We start from the raw sequence: 22,753 nt of genomic DNA on the forward strand, positions 1-22,753 counted from the left end.
AATAGTTTAAACAATATCATTGGAGATACTAACTTCAAGTAGCCAAGTGTAGATGAGGAACTTAAATTAGCATTAGCAGCGATGCAGTTATTGACCATCATCAATTGCGTATGTTAAAGTTACTGTCTTACAGCTAGATCCAATAACGTTTCAAAACATATCTCAATTATGACATATCACTTATTCATTGAAATAAACCAAACAAAAAATACCTTTTTAAAATGTTTGCTGATTAGGGATAGGGATGCCAATAGTATGTCTCCTTTTAATTGTTACACAGCTGAAAAATTTAACCTTTATTTGGAGATTGGTCAATTCACAATTTGAAGATAATGGCATATGCACAGGAGGGAATATTCCAGATATTCCTTATACCTTATGGGGATATTGTGTGGAAATGTTTTTTCAGGCCACCAGCTAAAATATCTCCAGCTTTAATGATTGCAAGCATTCTATTCCATGCTGAGTTGGACAACCGTGTAGGGACAGAAAATTAGTTATGATAATATAGGGACAGCAAGGTGTCTCAGTGGTTAGCGCTCACAACGCCCGAGACCTTGGTTCAACTCCAGCCCTGGGTGATTGTCTATGTGGATTTTGCACTTTCTCCCCATGTCTGCATGGATTTCCACCGGGTGCTCCGGTTTCTTTCCAAAGTGCAGGTTAGGTGGATTTGCCGTGCTAAATTGCCCCCTGTCCAAAAAGTTAGGTGGGGTTATGGGAATAGGGTGGAGACATGGGCTTAAGTAGGGTACTGTTTCTAAGTCCGGTGCAGACCTGATGGGCTGAATGGCCTCCTTCTGCACTGTCGGGATTCTGTGATTCTATGATAAGTAGATTGAACACAATTTAAGATGTAAAAATGACTAAATTGAGGATTTCCTCCTGAATTACAGAAGATTATTATGAGCTTCATCCTTTGCCATCCTTGGAATAGCTCCTTTGGTCCTATCCAGACAGCATTGTCCCTAGGAGGATGTGGCACACCAAGATTACAATTCTGGGGTCTACTGAACCAAGCAATGTAAACAGCAGGGAAGATTAAGGGAGTAGCATCCTATATATTTCTCTTCTCAGCAGAGAGTTGGTGCAGGTGGATTTTGAAAAAAACAAATTTAATATTTTGGCCTGAACTGAAATGATGCCATTAGTGGTTCAAATCTGGTTTTGTTCACCTGTTGTATATTCAGCAGGGACCGAGATTTGAAGAAGGATGTTAGATCACTGATTATCAATAGTTTTAAAATTCTTTGAAGGAAATACAATCGGCACAAAAAAATCCAACCCCTTTATTCATTGACTTGTAGCAACCAGAAGTTGAAATTTAATCATGACATGCTATTAAGTTTTTTTTTGCCAAAATGAAAAGCAGAGGTCATAGTGGTGGACATGAGTAAGTTTGAAAGAAGGGTTGATGAGGAAAATCAACAATTAATGATTGGGTGATACCAATAATACATTGACTTCTTCGCCCATTGGAAGAAATGAAGAATGCGCTTCAGGTCAAAATTGAGTACCAAACTGGTGCACAAAGGGACGGCACAGTAGCACAAGTGGTTAGCACTGTTCCTTCACAGCACAAGGGACCTCAGTTCAATTCCCGACTTGCGTCACTGTCTATATGGAGTCTGCACATTCTCTCCGTGTCTGCGTGGGTTTCTTCCGGGTGGGTGCTCAGGTTTCCTCCCACAGTCCAAAGATGTGCAGGTTGGGTGGATCGGTCATGCTAAATTGCCCCGTAGTGTCCAAAAGTTAAGTTGGGTTATGGGGATAGGCTGGAGGTGTGGACGCAGACTCGATGGGTCGATTGGATTCCTTCTGCACTGTAAATTCTATGAAATCTGCACCTTGAGCATAAGCACATCAATTTATAAACATAAATTAGTTTGTGAGTTGTTATGGCATAGAATTCAATGGGAAAATGGCCCCACGTATGCAATAAGATTTAAAAGCCTGCACCACTAAGTGCATCTCTGCTCAGTAAATGACCAGTATATCATGTGTGTAATCTTCCATGTGCATTATATTTAAAGAATTAAGAAATGTTTTAGGAGTTCCGTCCAGCTACCTAATGTTTACTTGATGGCTACTTTCATTATGCCTTATATCCTAGTTTTGTCATTTCTTCTTATTTTTTTTTCCCTCCACCACCACCATAGACAACAGGACTTATCATTTCCAAGCAGATGATGAACAGGAATGTCTTGCGTAAGTGCTCTGAAAATTTTTTTTATTTTTTTAAGATTGTGTTATGGGAAAATAGAATGATTTGACCACATGAGGTTAATGTCATTGTAATTGCATTATTGGTATCCATTGTGAAAACTTGGAAGTATTCTGAACCCAGTTTCAAGCAGGTTATTCGCATAGACTCATTATCTTGTTCAGCACAAGCACCTCTATGAAAATATGCTCATCATGAGGGAAAAGGTGTTGTTTACTTACATAGCTTTTGTCTGTTTGTGTAAGCACTTAGGAATAACTATTTATTTCCATTAAGTTCCAAAATTGTGTTGACAGCAGATTGTGCTCCCATTCCCGCCTATTGCATGATAGTCAACTTTAAACGTGCTATATGTATAATATGCAAGCGTAGTTGTCAAACAGATTGAGCTAAATATAATCAACTGTTGGGCTTAGAATGTTTAAAGTTCATTATGGCTTCCCCAGCAACTGAGAGAGCCTACCCAGTGAATAAGTGAGTTGTTTAAACTCTGAAAAATTATGTTTGTTTCCATTTTGAGCTTTAGGTAATGTTGGCGGAGGTCAATTTTTAAATTGACAGTTGACTTCAGCAATTTGAAAGTGCTGGAAGTGCATTTATGTGAACACTAAATGAGGATCTGAACATATGTTGGGTTTGAATTGATGCCTGAACGTTGCTGCACTCGTGTGTCAAGGCTCACATATAAATAATGATCACTTAGACAAGGTACCAGAGAGCAACTAATACCTACCTGTGAAATTGTATCCCAGCAGGGAATCTGTGCCTTCAGGGGATGAGGCAAGGAAATGAAGATAGGAAAGCATACATATTGCATTGGAACATAAATTCTCTGTGTTGCTAAGTAATTACATGGTTTTTAGCCTGCAGTCCTCCATGTAGTGTGCTCTTGAGGAAAGTTACTGCTAGGACAGAGATAACCAAAACAGAAGCTAGAATTCAGTTTTCTATCATGAATTTAGCTTGGACCACACAGGAAGATTCAGATGCCAAATTAGATTGGGACTCCCTTAGTCCCAGAGGTTCCCTTAGTGCCATATTGACTGGGACTCCTTTAGTGCCAGAGTTTTGGATGGCGAGCAATTTGTTAGATGTGTCCAAAAGGGTTTTTTGAAACAGTATGTTGATAGCAAGGATGGGGCCTTACTGGACCTAGTATTGGAAAATGAGCCCAGCCAGGTGACCAAAGTTTCAGTGGGGGAATAGTTTGAGAATAGTGATCATAATTCCGTAAGTTTCCGAATACTCACTGATAAGGACAACAGTGGTCCTCGAGTGAAGGTGTTAAATTGGGGAAAAGCTAACTACAACAGAATTCAGCAAGAGCTGGAGAGTGTGCATTGGGAACGGCTATTTGAGGTTAAATCCATATTTGATATGTGGGAGTCTTTTAAAGACCAGTTGATTAGCAGGACAAACTGTCCCGGCGAAAATGAGGGACAGCAATGGCAGGATTAGGGAACCATGGATGACAGAGGAACTTGTGAGACTAGTCAAAAAGAAAAAAAGAAGCATATATAAGGTCTAGGTAACTAAAAACAGCCAAAGCTTTTGAAGAATATAGGGAAAGTAGCAACAAACTAGGGGAGTTAGGAGGGCTAAAAGAGGCCAGGAAATGTAATTGGCAAGCAGGGTCATGGAAAATACCAAAAGTATTTTATACATATATAAAGAGCAAGAGGGTAGCTAGGGAAAGACTAGGCCCACTCGAGGTCAAAGGAGGGTTGTTATGCGTGGAGTCAGGAAGTGGTGATATCCTTAATGAGTTCTTTGCATCGGTATTCACCAAGGAGAAGGACATGACGGATGTTGAGGTTAGGGATGGGTGTGTGAATACTCTAGGACTTGTCAGCATAATGAAGGAGGAAGTGTTGGATATCTTAAAATGCATGATGGCAGACCAGTTCCCTGGGCCAGATGATATATATCCCAGATTACTGTGGGAGGCAAGAGAAGAAATAGCTGGGGCCTTAACAGAATTCTTTGCATCACCTTTGACCCCAGGTTGGCACGATGGCGCATTGGTTAGCACTGCTGCCTCATGGTACTGAGGACCCGAGGTCACTATCCGTGTGGAATTTGCACGGGTCTCACCTCCACAGCCTAAAGATGTGCAGGGTAGGTGGAGTTGCCACGCTTATTTGCCCCTTAATTGGAAAAAAAAAGAATTGGGCACTTTAAATTTTTTTTTTAAATCTTTGACCACAAGCAAGGTTCCAGAGGACTGGAGAATAGCCAATGTTGTCCCTTTGTTTAAGAAGCGAAGCGGGGATAATCCAGAAAATTACAGGCCGGTGAGCCTGATGCCAGTGGTGGAGAAGCTATTGGAGAAGATACTGGGAGACAGGGTTTATTCACATTTGGAAGCAAATGGACTTGTTAGTGATTGGCAACATGGTTTTGTGTGGGGAAGGTCATGTCTTTCCAACTTTATAGAATTTTTTGAGGAGCTGACAAAATTAATTGATGAGAGAAAAGCTATGGATGTCGTCCACATGGACTTTAGTAAGGCGTTTGACAAGGTCCCTCATGGCAGACTGGTACAAAGGTATGGGATGCGGGGTCTGCTAGCTAGATGGATAAAGAACTGGCTTGGTAACAGGAGACAGAGTAACAGTGGAAGAGAGTTTTACAGAATGGAGATCTGTAATTAATGGTGTTCCACAAGAATCAGTGCTGGGACCACTGTTGTTTGTGAAGAGCATTGACATACAGAGGGATCTGGGCGTTCAGGTCCATAGTTCCATGAAAGTGGCATCGCAGGTGGATAAGGTGGTCAAGAAGGCATATTGCATGCTTGTCTTCATCGGCCGTGATATGAGTTGGCAGTCATGTTATAGTTGTATAAAACTTTAGTTAGACGACATTTGGAATATTGCTTGAAGTTCTAGTTGCCATGCTACCAGAAGGATGTGGATGCTTTGGAGAGAGTGCAAAAAAGGTTTACCAGGATGTTGCCTGGTCTGGAGGTTGTCAGCTATGAAGAGAGATTGAATAAACACTGATTGTTTTGGTTGGAAATGTGGAGGCTGAGGAGAGACTTGATTGAGGTCTACAAAAGTACGAGAGGAGTCGACAGGGTAAATAGTCAGAATTTATTTTCCAGGGTGGAAGACTCAATTCCAAGGCAGCACAGGTTCAAGATGAGAGGGGGAAAGTTTAAGTGAGATGTGCGGGGAAAGCTTTTCGCCAAGAGGGTGGTGGGTGCCTGGAACCCATTGCTAGTGGAGGTGGTGAAGGCAGGCACGAGAGCAACGTTTAAGATTTAACTTGATAGGCACATGAACGGGCAGGGAATAGAGGGATACAGATCCAGAATAGGGCAATAAGTAGTCGGCCTCAATAAGGAACCTGGATCAGTGCAGCCTTGGTGGGCTGTAAGGCTTGTTCCTGTGCAATAATGTTCTTTGTTCTTAGAAACAAAATGAGGAAATAACTTAGCAACCTCCAAAATAAAGACCTCCAGCAGTGCTGAAAAGATTTTTGCTTTTTAACCAGATTCAGTGAAACATTTTGATGGGTGCTGACGTAAGTACATTGCTTGATATTGAGCTAATCGTAATCTTAGATGTTCTAAGCCATAGCTCAATTATCAGATTCAGTATGGACGTTATAATTGACCTCTGTGGCATTGCACAGTGATTAGGTAGATTGGTGCAAAAATATAGTCCTGCTCGTGATTGAACTCCAGTGATGTTGCTGGGAATTGCTTGGGTGGATGCCCTTTGGTGTAGCTATGATACATTGCATCGTGAAGTGGACCACCATCACATATTATTTATTCTATACTCTCTCTGCTTGTCATCTTTTTTCTTTACCTGAAGACTTCTTTTTGGGTTTCGGGTACATGGTTATAATAGGGGTTGTGAGACTGAGCTAATATACAGAACTTGAGAGTTCAAAGCCTATTGTGACAAACTAGGAAATTGAAATCAGTAACTCTGGTAATGTGTGGACCTGCTGTAGAAAAACTGACCCATGTGGACCTGCTGTTTTGTCAAAAAAATGTAATTGGTTCACCACTGTATTTTAGGGAAGTCCTACCCGATAAGTGACAACAATTTAACACCAGCTGATTGATTCCTATTGCCCTTAGGCAACTAACGGTGGAAAATGAATGCTGCTTTGCCAATTTCATCTACACCCAAAGAAGAAATATCTGTATATTTAAAGGAACCCTGATCCTGTTATCCACATAAGCAATAGGAATCCTGGCTGATTTTCCCCTGATTAGGAACACTATGATCAATTGAGATAAATAAACTAACTACAATGACGGATTAAACTTAGTAAGAAGTCTTACAACACCAGGTTAAAGTCCAACATGTTTGTTTCAAACACTAGCTTTCGGAGCACTGCTCCCTCCTCAGGTGAATGAAGAAGTATGTTCCAGAAACATATATATAGACAAATTCAAAGATGCCAGGCAATGCTTAGAATGCAAGCATTAGCAGGTGATTAAATCTTTACAGATCCAGAGAGAGGGGTAACCCCAGGTTAAAGAGGTGTGAATTGTCTCAAGCCAGGACAGTTGGTAGGATTTCGCAAGCCCAGGCCAGATGGTGGGGGATGAATGTAATGCAACATGAACCCCAGGTCCTGTTTCTGGAACGTACCTCTTCATTCACCTGAGCAGTGCTCCGAAAGCTAGTGTTTGAAACAGACATGTTGGACTTTAACCTGGTGTTGTAACACTTTTTACTGTGCTCACCCCAGTCCAACGCCAGCATCTCCTCATCAGGATTAAACTTAGTGCTTATCATGTAGAAAACTCAACTACTTGCTGCTTTACCAGCTAAGCCATCTGAAATGTCCACTGACCTAGGTTTTAAGAAATTCTACTCTTTAGTATGTCCATTTTAAAGATTAATTTTGTGCTGAAAATCTGCCAATGAAATATGATTTTTTTTGTTTTGTTACCAAAGTGATGAATTTCCATCCTGGAGGCATTTGAACATTTTATTCTGTGACATCCAACATCCAATGCTACAGCAAAATATTTCCTTATTAGGTATAAACACAGATTTAGGTGCAGAATAAAGGTCCTTCACCTTTGACTCATTATGTGCCTCAACATCAACTTTTAAAAGACAATCTTTATTGGACACTTGGGAAAATGTATCCAAGTATTGCATCAAGAAGGCTTCCTGGATACACCTTACAACTCTGCCCCATCCAAGCCCCAGCACTAAGTGAGTCCCAGTCAATATAGGCAAAATCAAAATCCCCTGCACAACAGCCCTGTTACTTTTGCACCTATCCAAAATCTCTCTACTTGCAGCACAAGGCCAGTAAGATTAAGAGGAAAAGCAGGCAGGGAGTGGTTGGTCAATGCTGGTGTGCTGAAGTGCATTAGTTTTCATGCGAGGAGTATTTCAGATAAGAAAGATGAACATAGAGCTGGGATTAGTACATGGAATTATGATGTTGCTGTTACAGAAAGAGGGACAGGATTGGCAACGAAACATTCCAGGATTTAGATGCTTCAGGCAGGATAGAGGGGGTTGCAAAAGGGGTGGGAGAGTTGCATTATTGGCTAAGGAGAATATCGCAGCTGTGCTGAGGGAGGATAGCTTGGAGAGTTCAGGCAGCGAGGCAATATGGGTTGAGCTCAGGAATAGGAAGGGTGCTGTCACAATGTTGGGGGTTTACTACAGACCTCCTAACAGCCACTGGGAGATACAGGAGCAGATATGCAGACTAGGGCAGCAGGGTAGCATGGTGGTTAGCATAAATGCTTCACAGCTCCAGGGTCCCAGGTTCGATTCCCGGCTGGGTCACTGTCTGTGTGGAGTCTGCACGTCCTCCCCCTGTGTGCGTGGGTTTCCTCCGGGTGCTCCGGTTTCCTCCCACAGTCCAAAGATGTGCAGGTTAGGTGGATTGGCCATGCTAAATTGCCCGTAGTGTCCTAATAAAAGTAAGGTTAAGGGGGGGTTGTTGGGTTACGGGTGTGGGGTGGATACGTGGGTTGAGTAGGGTGATCATGGCTCGGCACAACATTGAGGGCCGAAGGGCCTGTTCTGTGCTGTACTGTTCTATGTTCTATATGTTCTATTGGCTATTAAATGGCCAATGTAGAGTCAATCATCGTCAGTTTTGTGGTGTGAACTTGCCATTAGCAATATAACTAGTGCTATTGAAAGTTATTCGGCCTGATTTATAGTAGCAGAGTGAACCTGAGTTGATGTGTGTTGTGGCTTCTATTTATTACTATGAACATCACTAATCAAAAGGCAATTTAAATTATACCTCCTACATTGGTTCTTTTAAGAAATTTTGGGCGTGATTGAACGGCCTCGTCATGCCTGACTCGGTGGCGCGACGAGGCGGTTAAATCCTGTGAAAGGCCTCTCGTGGGATTTATGATGTTCTGAACGCCTCACGAGATCTTGCGAGACACCACGATCTGAATCGCAGTTCTGAATCTTGTGAGCCCGATTCTCCCAAGGCTCAGGAATGCATGCACATGCCTGGGTGATCTCGCCATGGTGCCATTCAGCACTCGACCAGCCGTAAGGGCACCTGCAAAAAGAGGGGGGGCAATGATTTTGCAATGGAAAAGAAATTGTAATTGAAAAACTAAGATGGATTGCAATCGAAAGCTGCAGTGATAAAAGATTGCTAAAACTGATCCTCCTTGAGCAATAGTACCCTCTGCCTTTAGCTTTCAGTATTACCACATCTTCAATAGTTTACACTTACCAATACAATATTTATTTTAACATGCATTAAAACGTATCAACAAAGATAAGTTTTAATTGCCGAACCTGTAGTTATACATCTATTATAGTATAAGCAATCCTTGTGTAGTCTATAATAACTGAGAAATTCTGAGAGTGATATTGATATTGCATTACTAAAAACAGGATGCAGAATGTTCATCTATTTCAGTTTTTCTACAACTAACAGCTCGAGACTGGTTCAGGATATTGTACTTTACAGGGATAATTTTACAAAAAATACTCGTGGCACTAAGCCTTGGCCATGACATTGCCCTCCACAAAATTTTTCCCCCATTCATAAAATTATCTTTGCAAATGTTTTTTTAAAATCTTAGCACATGTTTTAGGATGAAGTGGCAGAGGTTGTTCTGCCTGCCCTTGACTATTGTCAATTATTTTAAGTTGGGTTCCTTCGAGCTCCCAGCATAATTCCGACCTCAGTCGGGGTATGTGTTGTGGGAAAGCAGGCCTGGAGAATACTAGGATGAGTTGGTATGGGACAGCTAGAGAGAGTATTGAAAATTTTTGTGGAGTTGGGAATCAATTCAACTCCGCCATGGTCCTTCCCTCTCACCTCGTATGACACCTGGAATACACAAATTGTGAAAGATAATGGAACTTTAGCAGAAAATCCTGCCACAAATTTATTTTGTGTGTAAAAGAGAGACAAGTAACATATATTAAATTTAAACGGTGTAGACTAATGGAGCATAACCAAGTGGCAAAACAAAGAAGTTTGATGTATATCATCTACAACAGTTATCTTAAATGTAGTGATAGCTAGATGTATTTAGTCCATTACAATCCCCAGAGAGACCAATAACTTTTTTTAAAAATTCAAACATTAGTTAATAGATGAATGGATAACGTGACAAGTTCTCACATTTTAAGACTTTTACTACAATGTCAGATGAAAAGCACTATTGAGTAAACATTATTTTTGTAAGCAACTTACACTTTAAACCAATGAACAGGACATTCCCCTTTTGTTATGGACCAGGGTTTAGAGAACACCAAAGTATATCATGGAGTTTACCTGACCTACAACTGTTTATAGATTTTATACTCCAGGTGTTATGCAACAGAGACCTTAAGCACTTTAAATCAGAAACAAAGTTTATTCTACAAATTCAGTTAACATTTTATAAGCAGGGGCAGCACGGTGGCGCAGTGGGTTAGCCCTGTTGCCTCACGGCGCCGAGGTCCCAGGGTCGATCCCGGCTCTGGGTCACTGCCTGTGTGGAGTTTGCACATTCTCCCCGTGTTTGCGTGGGTTTCGCCCCCACAACCCAAAGATGTGCAGAGTAGGTGGATTGGCCATGCTAAATTGCCCCTTAATTGGAAAAAAAATAATTGGGTACTCTAAATTTATAACAAAAAAATATTTTATAAGCATACAATAAGCATTTTTATCAACTACAAACATACATACCCCACATAGCTACAGTACTCTATATTTAACCCTTAATAACTTCCCTTTTATAACATCCATAAATCAGACAATCCCTTTTTCCACAAAACAGTAGGTTTGAATTCTTTACAGAAAAAAGGTATCACTTTTAAATTATCAAGTGATCTGGACACCTTTTAACATAAAGAGAAAGAGACCCCAAAATCAACTTTCTTTGTCTGAATGCAGCTCCCAACTGTGTAAACTGAAAATAAAAAACAGAGCCACAAACAGCTCCCAGCTCAAAACGTAAGTAAAACACAGAACCACAGTCCAGCTCCACCCACACAATGGCATCACTGAAGCTATTTGATAAACACACATTTCTTAAAGGGACATTCCCGTGATACTTTTCACTTTTAGCACAACCGAGAAAAACACATTTCAGACTTTACACTGTCCTTCAAATGAACATTCAGTTCTCCCCAAATCACCCCAAAATGATTCTTAGCTCCTTTATGTTTACTTCTGATAATTTCCCTTTCCAACCGAGAAACTTTTAACTCCAGAACTGCCATTCACCATACACGTTTTCTTTTTTTAAATATTTCTTTATTCTCCTTTTTTCACATTTTCTCCCAAATTTGCACCCACCAACAATAAACAGTAACAAATAAGTCATTCGCCATATCAATGACGATCCCATCCTCCCACCAAACCCCAAACAGTAGCCCGCATGTTCACATAAACAAATAACAAAAAGGAATCAGGAATCACCCATAGTCACCATCGACCCACACCGCCCCCTCGCCCCAACTCTCCCACCCACACCCCCCCAAACTAATTTTCAATGTTATCCAGTTCTTGAAAGTACATGATGAATAATGCCCATGAATTGTAGAACCCCTCCATCCTTCCCCTCAGTTCAAACTTAAGCTTCTCAAGAGTCAAGAATGCCATACACGTTTTCAAGAAGATTTTTCCCTCCAGCTGAAGCTAGACAAATCTTCCAACCTTGTTTTAACTCCTCACAATTTTGTCCATTCCAATCCGAGTGGGCACTCCCACTTGCTTTCATGTGGGGTGAACCACAGAAACTTTCTGCCTCTTGTTGCTTTCTTACTCCCAGACCTTGGCAGATGAACTTGATCGTGATAATCAGTGATATTTTTAAAAGTCTGTAACCGAATATCACAATACCTTCCTCTGTCACCTTCCCTTAATGATTCATATGGACCTTTTGTTCTGGTAGAGGAACTGATTAGCTATCCTTGAGCGCGCAACTCTCTTTCATCCTTAAGGTAAATGGACAGTGTAAAGAATAACTGTTTACAACCTGCCATTCTCAATGCTTTCCTGGGACTTACTGACTCACTATCCACTCTTAGCACACAGGCTGCTGCCATTGGCTCCAAAACATCTTGCACCTTCTCAGTAAAACAATCTGGGCCCCCTTTAATCTCTAATATTCAAACCACCCGAGTTCTGAAGGAAGACTTCAGAACAGATCACATGACCACCTTTAATTTATCTTAAATTAAAGATACAGTGCAAAACTTGGCCATTTTATAAACCTCATCATTGTAACTGGTTACTTTAGCAAAATTAGAGTAAGAAGTCTCACAACACCAGGTTAAAATCCAAAAGGTTTATTTGAAATCACAAGGCGATAAATTCTCACCTGATGAAGGAGCAAAGCTCCGAAAGCTTGTGATTTCAAATAAACCTGTTGGACTTTAACCTGTTGTGCCCGCCCTAGTCCAACGCCGGCATCTCCACATCATAGCAAAATTATACATTGTCTTTTTCAGAAATAAGATGCTTAAAGTAGCAAAACACATTTTCGTACCGAAATTAGGGCCCTATTTTTATGGAGGAAACAGAACCACCATATATATGCATTACCAACAATTCTAATAGTTCTGACAGTGACAGCCAATTTTTTTAAAGATTGACTTTTTCCTGATGGTACAAATTGCTGGAGGGGCATGGATAGATAGTAGAGAATGGTGATTGTTTGTAGTGATTGACAGTTCCTAATTTTGCTATGATGTGGAGGTACCGGCGCTAGACTGGGGTGGGCACAGTAAGAAGTCTCAACAGCAGGTTGTTCAATATTGTCAACAATAATTTGCATTTATATATGCACGAAAGTAGAAAAACATCCTGAAGTGTTTCACAAAGACATAGTTTTAAAAATTTATAACAGACCATAGAATGCTATATTAGGTGAGGTGTCCAAAGGTTGGTCAAAGAATTGGGTTTTAAGTAGTCTTAAAAGAGATGGATAGATGTAGACGAAGGGGATTGGGAGTGAGCTTGGTCGGATTTCAAAATGAAGGACCTAAAGCTAAAGACATACTGCCAATGCTGGAATGAAAGGAGGAGTAATACACAAAAGGCCTGGTTCTGAGGAAGAGAGAGTTCAAGACAGGTAGTGGGGTGCGAATTACAGGTATGAGAAGGATGGATACAAATTAGAAGTTCAGATTTGAGCTGTTGTGACATTTGAGCTATTATAGGTCACCAAGAACAGGGTTGATTTCCAAGCAGGACTTGGTGTGGAATACATTACAACTTTATCATTAAAACTTTGATCTGCTGACATCTGTGGAGAGTGGTGGATATAACCAGAAGAACATTGGAATAGTTGACTCTAAAGATAGCAGAGGCATGGATGATTGTTTTAGTGGCAGACAGTGAGAAGTAACAATGGAGAAGGCAGTGTTAGAGAGCTGAAAGTCATTCATTTCTAAAGGGCTCCCGATTTGTCGCGACTCAATGAAAATCCAGTACAACCAGCCTGACAAAGGGTGGTACATACATGATGATTGCAAGAGGAACAAGGGTTTGGGCACTCCAAAGGCAATGGTTAGCGAACTTGGAAGAGAAACTTATGCTGAAAAAATGTTTGCTCTGATCACATGGCTAAGAGCAAAACAAAGAGCAGTCATGCAATTTTGTTCATATTTCTACCCTCAAAGTAACTCAAACTACTCAGTTCGAGAAATACTTCTTGATCTAAATAGCTATAATTTTTGATGTTTTGCAATATATTAAAGCTATTTCCTCTTTAACAGATGGATATCAGTATTAACCAACAGTAAAGAGGAAGCATTAAACATGGCATTCAGAGGAGAGCAAACCAGTGGGGAGAACAGCATAGAGGACCTAACCAAAGCCATCATTGAAGATGTGCAGAGGATGCCTGGCAATGATGTCTGTTGTGATTGTGGAGCTCCAGGTCTTTGATTCTTTGTTTACTTTTCAGCAGAGAAATGTTATTTTAACTGATGTGTTGTTAGAATGATTATGTAATTTTCAGACCAAATCCTGAAGGATGTTGCCAGTTGAAGATCTCGTCACAGCAATATTAGTCAAACCTCACTCAAGGAAGCTTTTCAAATATGTTTGATTTAAGCTTTATACAAATCCAAAACATTTAAGAGTTGGCCTGCAGTAACCTTACAATGGATCAGTCTTTGCAGCTGGCTGTTTAGTTCAGAAGACAAAAAGATGGTTTTGCACAAAATCAATATTGCATAATAAGGTTTTGCAGTGGCCGTCGCCTGGATTAACCTCCTATAAAACAAAACCTAATATTTTTGTGCTTATTTTTCTCTGAAAAGTAATTATCTATGATACAAAAATTAGCATATTCTTCCTGCTTGTCATATTGAAAAGTAGCTACCAAAGCTTTCGCTCAAAACAGCAGCATTGTAGTGTACTGTGTTGAAAAGATATTACAATTCTTCCACGGCTGGTGTACCCTCATTTTAACATAACAATTTTTACTATTACTTTGCTGGCATGATGTGTAAATATGGGCGGCACGCTAGCACAGTGGTTAGCACTGTTGCTTCACAGCGCCAGGGCCCCAGGTTCGAATCCCGCCTTGGGTTACTGTCTGTGCGGAGTCAACACGTTCTCCTGTGTCTGTGTGGTTTTCCTCTGGGTGCTCCAATTTCCTCCCATAAGTCCCGAAAGACGTGCTTGTTAAGTGAATTGGACGTTCTGAATTCTCCTTCAGTGCACCCAAACAGGCACCGGAGAGTGGCGACTAGGGAATTTTCACAGTAACTTCATTGCAGTGTTAATGTAAGCCTTCTTGTGACACTAATAAAGATTATTATTAATATATAGTTTTGAACAATTTTGAGCACTGATATCTCGGAGAGGTCAGTTACAAAAACATGCTATCTATTTCCTGCTGACATGGTCATTCCAGAAACGGCACTGTACCCCCCACCACCCCCCGGGATCAGGAGGCAGCAGGGCCGGCTCAAGGTACCGGGAACTCGGGCAGTGCCCGGGGCGCCATGTGCTAGGGGGCGCCATCAAGGAGTGCGGGTCCCGCGCATGCGCAGTTGGGCCGGTGCCAACCAGCGCATGCGCGCGGTGGCCGCCCTCCCTCAGGCCGCCCCGCACAAACATGGCGGATGGATCCAGGCTCGCCGGTGGTCACCCCCCCCCCCCCCGAAGGGTGCCGAAGTTCAGCTTGCCCGGGGCGCCAGCAACCCTAGGGCCGGCGCTGGGAGGCAGGGAGGTGTTTTAATCAGATAGAAGGATGCAGTGAGGGGTAGGGGCGTCCCTTCAATTAAGTCTGGGGTTTTATGGGGCTCATTCTGACGATGCTAATATTTAATCAGCAACAGGCAGGGGAGACCCATGAGCAAAACCTGATGGGTTTGCCTGTGACCTTGTGGTGGATCCCTCATTCAAAGACATTCTGTAACTGATTAAGGGACCCAGCAAAGGAGGGGGTTCGCATTATAATTGTTTTACAGGAGGATTTTAGTGAGCATTGCTTGAAATTATGCATTAAATGTGTACATTTTGATAAGTATCATTTTTTGTTTCTGTGCAGATCCTACTTGGCTGTCAACCAACCTAGGAATTTTGACGTGTATAGAATGTTCTGGTATACACAGAGAAATGGGAGTGCATATTTCCAGAATACAGTCCCTAGAACTGGATAAATTAGGAACCTCTGAACTCTTGGTGAGTTATTGTAATTATAATGAACTCGAGTGCAAGCTTGCCAGAACCCATTTCCACAATTTCAAATGTATAGCCGTTGGACAAATCATGAGGCATTACTTCTGTTACATGCCCTCAATTGATTTAGTGATCTCAATGTTGTCCTCATCAAACCCTCTTGGGGTGGAGGGGAGGAATTTGTTTGTGAAGTGTGCTATTCAGACTTGCATCAGTTCCCCAGGGATACTACATCACAGCTGCATGGCGTTAGAACATAGAACAGTACAGCATAGAACAGGCCCTTCGGCCCTCAATGTTGTGCCGAGCCATGATCACCCTACTCAAACCCACGTATCCACCCTATACCCGTAACCCAACAACCCCCCACTTAACCTTACTTTTTAGGACACTACGGGCAATTTAGCATGGCCAATCCACCTAACCCGCACATCTTTGGACTGTGGGAGGAAACCGGAGCACCCGGAGGAAACCCACGCACACACGGGGAGGACGTGCAGACTCCGCACAGACAGCGACCCAGCCGGGAATCGAACCTGGGACCCTGGAGCTGTGAAGCATTTATGCTAACCACCATGCTGCCCCTTCATCATTATCATTGAAGAATGTTATACAGACAGTGGCCTGCAGAATTGCCTGTTCTCAGGGAATCCGTAGCCTGCGTAGTGCTGAGAGAAGAGGCACTAAATGAATAAATTTCTCCCTTAAGTGTTTGGCCCTGGATCCTTACTAGCAATCATCCCTGAAGGCTTTTGGTTCATTTTTTATGTTTCCAGTTCAGAGATGATATTCCAGAGAATAACAGGGCTGATTTCTACATTTATCTCTTTAAATTTTGAGGAATTAAATCATGTAGGGCTTTCTTCATGCTAAAATTGAGATATCTAGAGATCAACTTTTGCACAGATGATTCAATTTGTCAGCATACTACTTCACTCATGACTTGTGTGATCTTAATATCTTCATCTCTCTGGTGGGCGTATGTATAGACAATCATGTGCCAGTGTTTGCAAATAGTACAATAGTGAAACTTTACTAACATCCTGAAAAGAGACAATTGTCTGGTAGTGGAAATGTAACACACACTCTGAGCTGCTTTGCACTTTAATGCCTGAAGTCAAAGGATTATATTGCCTGCTGCTAGATCACAATCATCTAACATCCCAATTCAATGGACTGATTACAAACAGGGAAAGATTGAAGTCAAGGTAGGATAATTGAGACAGAAATATCATGTAGAAAGGAATAATGTTTAAAGAAACAAAGTATTGATATGTGCAAGAAGACCGTAGAGTGGTGGATGTAGAACCACAGAAAAGCAGGAAATTGTGTTAATCTGAGCATTGACCAGCCACTTCATTTTAACATATGTGGTAGGAAAATACCTAGAATATTTAATGCTGAAATGCCATGTATTTTGTTTAAAAAAAAGTAACTAGAAGCAGTCAGTAGAGATATTTAAAGGGGTGATCATACTTGACAAATCCCATAGAACCTTTGAGCATCTCATTATAAAGTTAGCCTGCATCAGTTATTAAATGGAATAAGCTGGTTGAGCATTACATAGAATATTGAGTTACACTTGTTAGATTAAAACACATTTCAGAAAGTTGCATAGATGTATAAGACGATCTTTAAACACAATGGAGAAAGTGTGAAGAAATAATGACCTGGATTTTGCGATGGTGGTGAAACATCACCATTCACTGTTATTATTCCATTGAAACTGACACCAATAACAGAAGGTGTGCACGTGCACTTATTAAGAGGGAAATGCAGAGGTTGCTGTCGGTGATTTGGTGGACACAATATTACGGGGGGCTGTCCCCACCAACCCACTCTGAAGCAAATTTGGGGTGGAGGTGATTCGCCAATAAGGCTGCAGACAGGCTAAATAGAGCAGTTGGGACTTCCACCCCTCACTGGGCAGTCAGTCCCGCCCTCATGAGCTGCTGGCCAATCTGATTGACTGGCAGCTCCATTCGTCCCATTAACTCCAGGAATGCAGTAGTGATTGCTGCCGGGACGACAACCAAGAAGATGAAGGTGGCCCAATGGATCCTGGAGCCAGTTAAGCCTGTCTTGGGAAGGGGCCTTTGGGCATCTTTGGGAGAGATTTGAGGTGTGTAGATGGTATGCTTAATGGAGCAAGCTGGTAAGAAGAAGGAGGGTTCTATCTTGTGCCCACATGAGCTCCAGGTGGGCAGGAAGGCAATGGAGCAAGCACCGAATCTATTTTATGTGCTCCTCACCCTTGCAGGAAACTTCTCTATAGGGCACACCATCGAGTCACCATCCGACTGCAATCAATGGAAAATCAATGAATTGATGAGAACTTCCACTTTTACTACTGTAAATTCCCAATAGAAATTAGAGTTGTTGAGATGGATGTATTGTAAAAGGAATTTAGGAAAATTGTTGACAAGTAACACACAGGAGATGACAAGTATCACATATGAGATTACTAGAGAAGATTAAAAGATGTGGAATTAGGGGGAGAATCCTAATGGCCCTGAGTTATATGGTCTCTAAAGTCTCAATAAACTGCCTATTGCAAAATAATTTGTTTCAAATGTTCCTGAGAATACAACGCCTAATGATGAAGCTCCAGAGCTATGACTTGGACCTCATCTATGCACGTGGCAAGTATCTGACAGTCACTGACATGCTCTCTCAAGTCACATGCATCAATACGGTACGCCTGGTTGATGACGTCAATCTCGTCGCTTCCAGTCCCCGACGAGACGTCGTGCCTGATAAAGGTACAAACAGCCACAGTTGTAGTCCTGCAAAAGGTAGTCAAATGCCTTGGAAAGGGTTGGCCTAAAGGTTCCTGCTCTGCATACTACAGTGCATGGTCATAACTCAGTGAGGCAAATGCTCTCCTCCTGCGGGAACACAGAATCGTTATCCCACACCCTCTGAGGCTACTCATGCTTAAGAAGCTTCATGAAGGGCACCTGTGCATTAGGTAAGTGCAAACGCAGGGCCAGGGAGACGATCTATTGGCCAGGTACCACCCAAGACATTGCAGATATGGTCGACCACTGCAACACGTGTCAGAAATTCCGCTGCAAGTAAAGCAAAGAGCCGCTGCATATGGGTGACATCATTGCAAGTCCGTGGCAGAAAAAGGGCATGGATTTGTTCCATTTCAATGGGAGAAACTACCTGGCAGTTATTGACTACTTCTCGAACTATCCAGAGGCTGTACAGTTGGCGGACTCGACTGCTCGGTGTGGCATACAACATGCCAAAGCGATTTTTGCCTGACATGGCATACCATCTATTGTCATGTAAGACAATGGGCCGTGATTCAAAATTCATGAATGGACTGAATTTGCCCGTCACTGACTTCAGGCACATCACCTCTAGCCCTCTTTATCCCAATCAAACGGGAAGGCAGAAAAGGGTGTACACATTGTGAAGAAGCTACTAAAGAAGGCCCTGAATAGCCGGGAGTGGGTAGCTGGGAAGATATCTATTTGGTGCTTCTAAGCAATCGTTTGGTGCCAATCATCAATGGACAGCTGCTCGTGAACAGGCAGCTAAGGACCACCCTGCCTTCCATGGTGGCTCCCCCGTAAATTGACTAATCAAGAAGAAATTGTTTCTTCAAAAGTGAAGGCAGAAGAGGTTTATGATAGGTCTACAAGGAAGCTCCAGCCGCTACAGCCAGGGGACACCGGTGGGCTTGAAGATCACAACAGCAATGGATGGGTAAAATTGGCAAAGGTAGGGGCAGCACAGCTGCCTCACGGCACCGAGGTCTCGGGTTCGATCCCTGCTCTGGGTCACTGTCCATATGGAGTTTGCACACACCACAACCCCCACAACCCAAAAGATGTGCAGGCTAGGTGGATTGACCATCTTCATACGACATGCTCTTCACTCTAGGGATCATTCTTATGAACCTCCTCTGGACCCTTTCCAAGGCCAGCACATCGTTCCTTAGATACGGAGCCCAAAACCGCTCACAATACACCAAATGGGGTCTGACCAGAGCCTTATACAGCCTCAGAAGTACATCCCTGCTCTTGTATTCGAGCCCTCTCGACATAAATGCTAACATTGCATTTGCCTTCAACTGCTGACTGAACCTGCACGTTAACCGTCAGAGAATCGTGAACAAGGACTCTCTAGTCCCTTTGTGCTTCTGATTTCCTAAACATTTCCCCATTTAGAAAATAATCAGTGCCTCCATTCCTCCTTCCAAAGTGCATAACCTCACACTTTTCCACATTGTATTCCATCTCCCACTACTTTGTCCACTCTCGTAGCCTGTCCAAGTCCTTCTGCAGCTACCCCTGCTTTCTCAATACTACCTGTCCCTCTACAGATCTTTGTATCATCTACAAACTTAGCAACAGTGCCTTCAGTTCTTTCTTCCAGATGGTTTATATATATTGAGAAGTTTTGATCCCAGCACCGATGCCTGAGACACACCACTAGTCACCGGGTGCCATTCTGAAAAAGTCCCCTTTAGTATTGTGTGCAGTTTTGGTCTCCTTCTCTGAGGAAGGATGTTCTTGCTCTCGAGTGAGTGCAGCGAATGTTTACCAGACTGATTCCAGGAATGGCAGGGCTGTCATATGAGGAGAGATTGACTAGGTTGGGATTGTTCTCGCTGGAGTTCAGAAGAATGAGGGGGGATCTCAAGAGAATTATAAAATTCTAACAGGACTGGGCAGGGTAGGTGCAGGGAAGATGTTACCAATGATGGGTGTGTCCAGAACCAGGGGTCACAGCCCAAGGATTCAGGGTGAACCATTTCAAAGAACAAAGAAAATTACAGCACAGGAACAGGCCCTTCGACCCTCCCAGCCTGAGCCGATCCAGATCCTTTATCTAAACCTGTCTCCTATTTTCTAAGGTCTACTTCCCTCTGTTCCTGCCCATTCATATACCTGTCTAGATGCTTCTTAAATGATGCTATCGTGCCCGCCTCTACCACCTCCGCTGGTAAAGCGTTCCAGGCACCCACCACCCTCTGCGTAAAAAACTTTGCACGCACATCTCCCTTAAACTTGCCCCCTCTCACCTTGAAATCGTGACCCCTTGTAACTGACACCCCCACTCTTGGGAAAAGCTTGTTGCTATCCACCCTGTCCATACCTCTCATAATTTTGTAGACCTCAATCAGGTCCCCCCTCAACCTCCGTCTTTCCAACGAAAACAATCCTAATCTACTCAACCTTTCTTCATAGCTAGCACCCTCCATACCAGGCAACATCCTGGTGAACCTCCTCTGCACCTTCTCCAAGGCATCCACATCCTTCTGGTAATGTGGCGACCAGAACTGCAGGCAGTATTCCAAATGTGGCCGAACCAAAGTCCTATACAACTGTAACATGACCTGCCAACTCTTGTACTCAATACCCCGTCCGATGAAGGCAAGCATGCTGTATGCCTTCTTGACCACTCTTATCAACCTGCGTTGCCAGCTTCAGGGTACCATGGACCTGAACTCCCAGATCTCTCTGCACATCAATTTTCCCCAGGACTCTTCCATTGACCATATAGTCCGCTCTTGAATTTGATCTTCCAAAATGCATCACCTCGCATTTGCCTGGATTGAACTCCATCTGCCATTTCTCTGCCCAACTCTCCAATCTATCTATATTTTGTTGTATTCTCTGACAGTCCTCCTCGCTATCTGCAACTCCACCAATCTTAGTATCATCTGCAAACTTGCTAATCAGACCACCTATACCTTCCTCCAGGTCATTTATGTAGATCACAAACAACAGTGGTCCGAGCACGGATCCCTGTGGAACACCACTAGTCACCCTTCTCCACTTTGAGACACTCCCTTCCACCACTACTCTCTGTCTCCTGTTGCCCAGCCAGTTCTTTATCCATCTAGCTAGTACACCCTGAACCCCATACGACTTCACTTTTTCCATCAACCTGCCATGGGAAACCTTATCAAACACCTTACTAAAGTCCATGTATACGACATCTACAGCCCTTTCCTCATCAATTAACTTTGTCACTTCCTCAAAGAATTCTATTAGGTTTGTAAGACATGACCTTCCCTGCACAAAACCACGCTGCCTATCACTGATAAGTCTATTTTCTGCCAGATGTGACTAGATCCTATCCCTCAGTATCTTCTCCAACAGTTTGCCTACCACTGATGTCAAGCTCACAGGTCTATAACTCCCTGGATTATCCCTGCTACCCTTCTTAAACAAAGGGACAACATTAGCAATTCTCCAGTCCTCCGGGACCTCACCCGTGCTCAAGGATGCTGCAAAGATATCTGTTAAGGCCCCAGCTATTTCGACCCTCGCTTCCCTCAGTAACCTGGGATAGATCCCATCCGGTCCTGGGGACTTGTCCACCTTAATGTCTTTTAGAATACCCAAAACTTCCCCCTTCCGTATGACAACTTGACCGAGAGTATTTAAACATCCATCCCTAGCCTCAACATCCGTCTTGTCCCTCTCCTTTGTGAATACCGATGCAAAGTACTCATTAAGAATCTCACCCATTTCCTCTGAGTCCATGCATAAATTCCCTCTTTTGTCTTTAAGTGGGTCAATCCTTTCTCTAGTTACCCTCTTGCTCCTTACATACGAATAAAATGCTTTGGGATTCTCCTTAACCCTGTTAGCCAAAGATATTTCATGACCCCTTTTAGCCCTCTTTATTGCGCATTTGAGATTCGTCCTACTTTCCCGATATTCCTCCAAAGCTTCATCAGTTTTGAGTTGCCTCGATCCTATGTATGCTTCCTTTTTCATCTTAGCTAGTCTCACAATTTCACCCGTCATCCATGGTTCCCTAATCTTGCCATTTCTATCTTTCATTTTCACAGGAACATGTCTGTCCTGCACTCTAATCAACCTTTCCTTAAAAGACTTCCACATTTCAAATGTGGATTTACCCTTAAACAGCTGCTCCCAATCCACATTCCCTAGCTCCTGCTGAATTTTGTTATACTCTGCCTTTCCCCAATTTAGTACTCTTCCTTTCGGACCCCTCTTGTCCTTGTCCATGAGTATTCTAAAACTTACGGAATTGTGATCGCTATTCCCAAAGTAATCACCGACTGAAACATCAACCACCTGGCCGGGATCATTCCCCAATACCAGGTCCAGTATGGCCCCTCCCCGAGTTGGACTATTTACATACTGCTCTAAAAAAACTCTCCTGGATGCTCCTTACAAACTCTGCTCCATCTACACCTCCAACACTACGCGAATCCCATTCAATGTTGGGGAAGTTAAAATCTCCCATCACAACCACCCTATTGCTCCTACATTTTTCTATAATCTGTCTGCATATTTGTACCTCTACTTCATGCTCGCTTTTGGGAGGCCTGTAGTAAAGTCCCAACAATGTTACTGCACCCTTCCTATTTCTTAGCTCAACCCATATTGCCTCAGTGCTCGAATCCTCCATCGTGCCCTC

At 42.7% G+C, this 22,753-nt stretch overlaps 1 protein-coding gene across 6 annotated transcripts in view; it reads left to right on the plus strand.

Annotated features, from left to right (window-relative positions):
* The window catches only part of LOC119972781 (arf-GAP with SH3 domain, ANK repeat and PH domain-containing protein 1-like), a 363,380-nt gene that overhangs the window by 240,792 nt on the left and 99,835 nt on the right, over nucleotides 1-22,753 (plus strand). For all 6 annotated transcript variants that reach the window (XM_038810147.1, XM_038810150.1, XM_038810143.1 and 3 more), the window contains 3 exons: nucleotides 2,160-2,208; nucleotides 13,417-13,580; nucleotides 15,204-15,337. In XM_038810147.1, the coding sequence (XP_038666075.1) occupies nucleotides 2,160-2,208; nucleotides 13,417-13,580; nucleotides 15,204-15,337 (347 nt within the window). The remainder of the gene's footprint in view (nucleotides 1-2,159; nucleotides 2,209-13,416; nucleotides 13,581-15,203; nucleotides 15,338-22,753) is intronic.

This window comes from Scyliorhinus canicula, chromosome 10 (genome assembly GCF_902713615.1).
Source record: "Scyliorhinus canicula chromosome 10, sScyCan1.1, whole genome shotgun sequence".
Classification (NCBI taxonomy): Eukaryota; Metazoa; Chordata; class Chondrichthyes; order Carcharhiniformes; family Scyliorhinidae; genus Scyliorhinus; species Scyliorhinus canicula.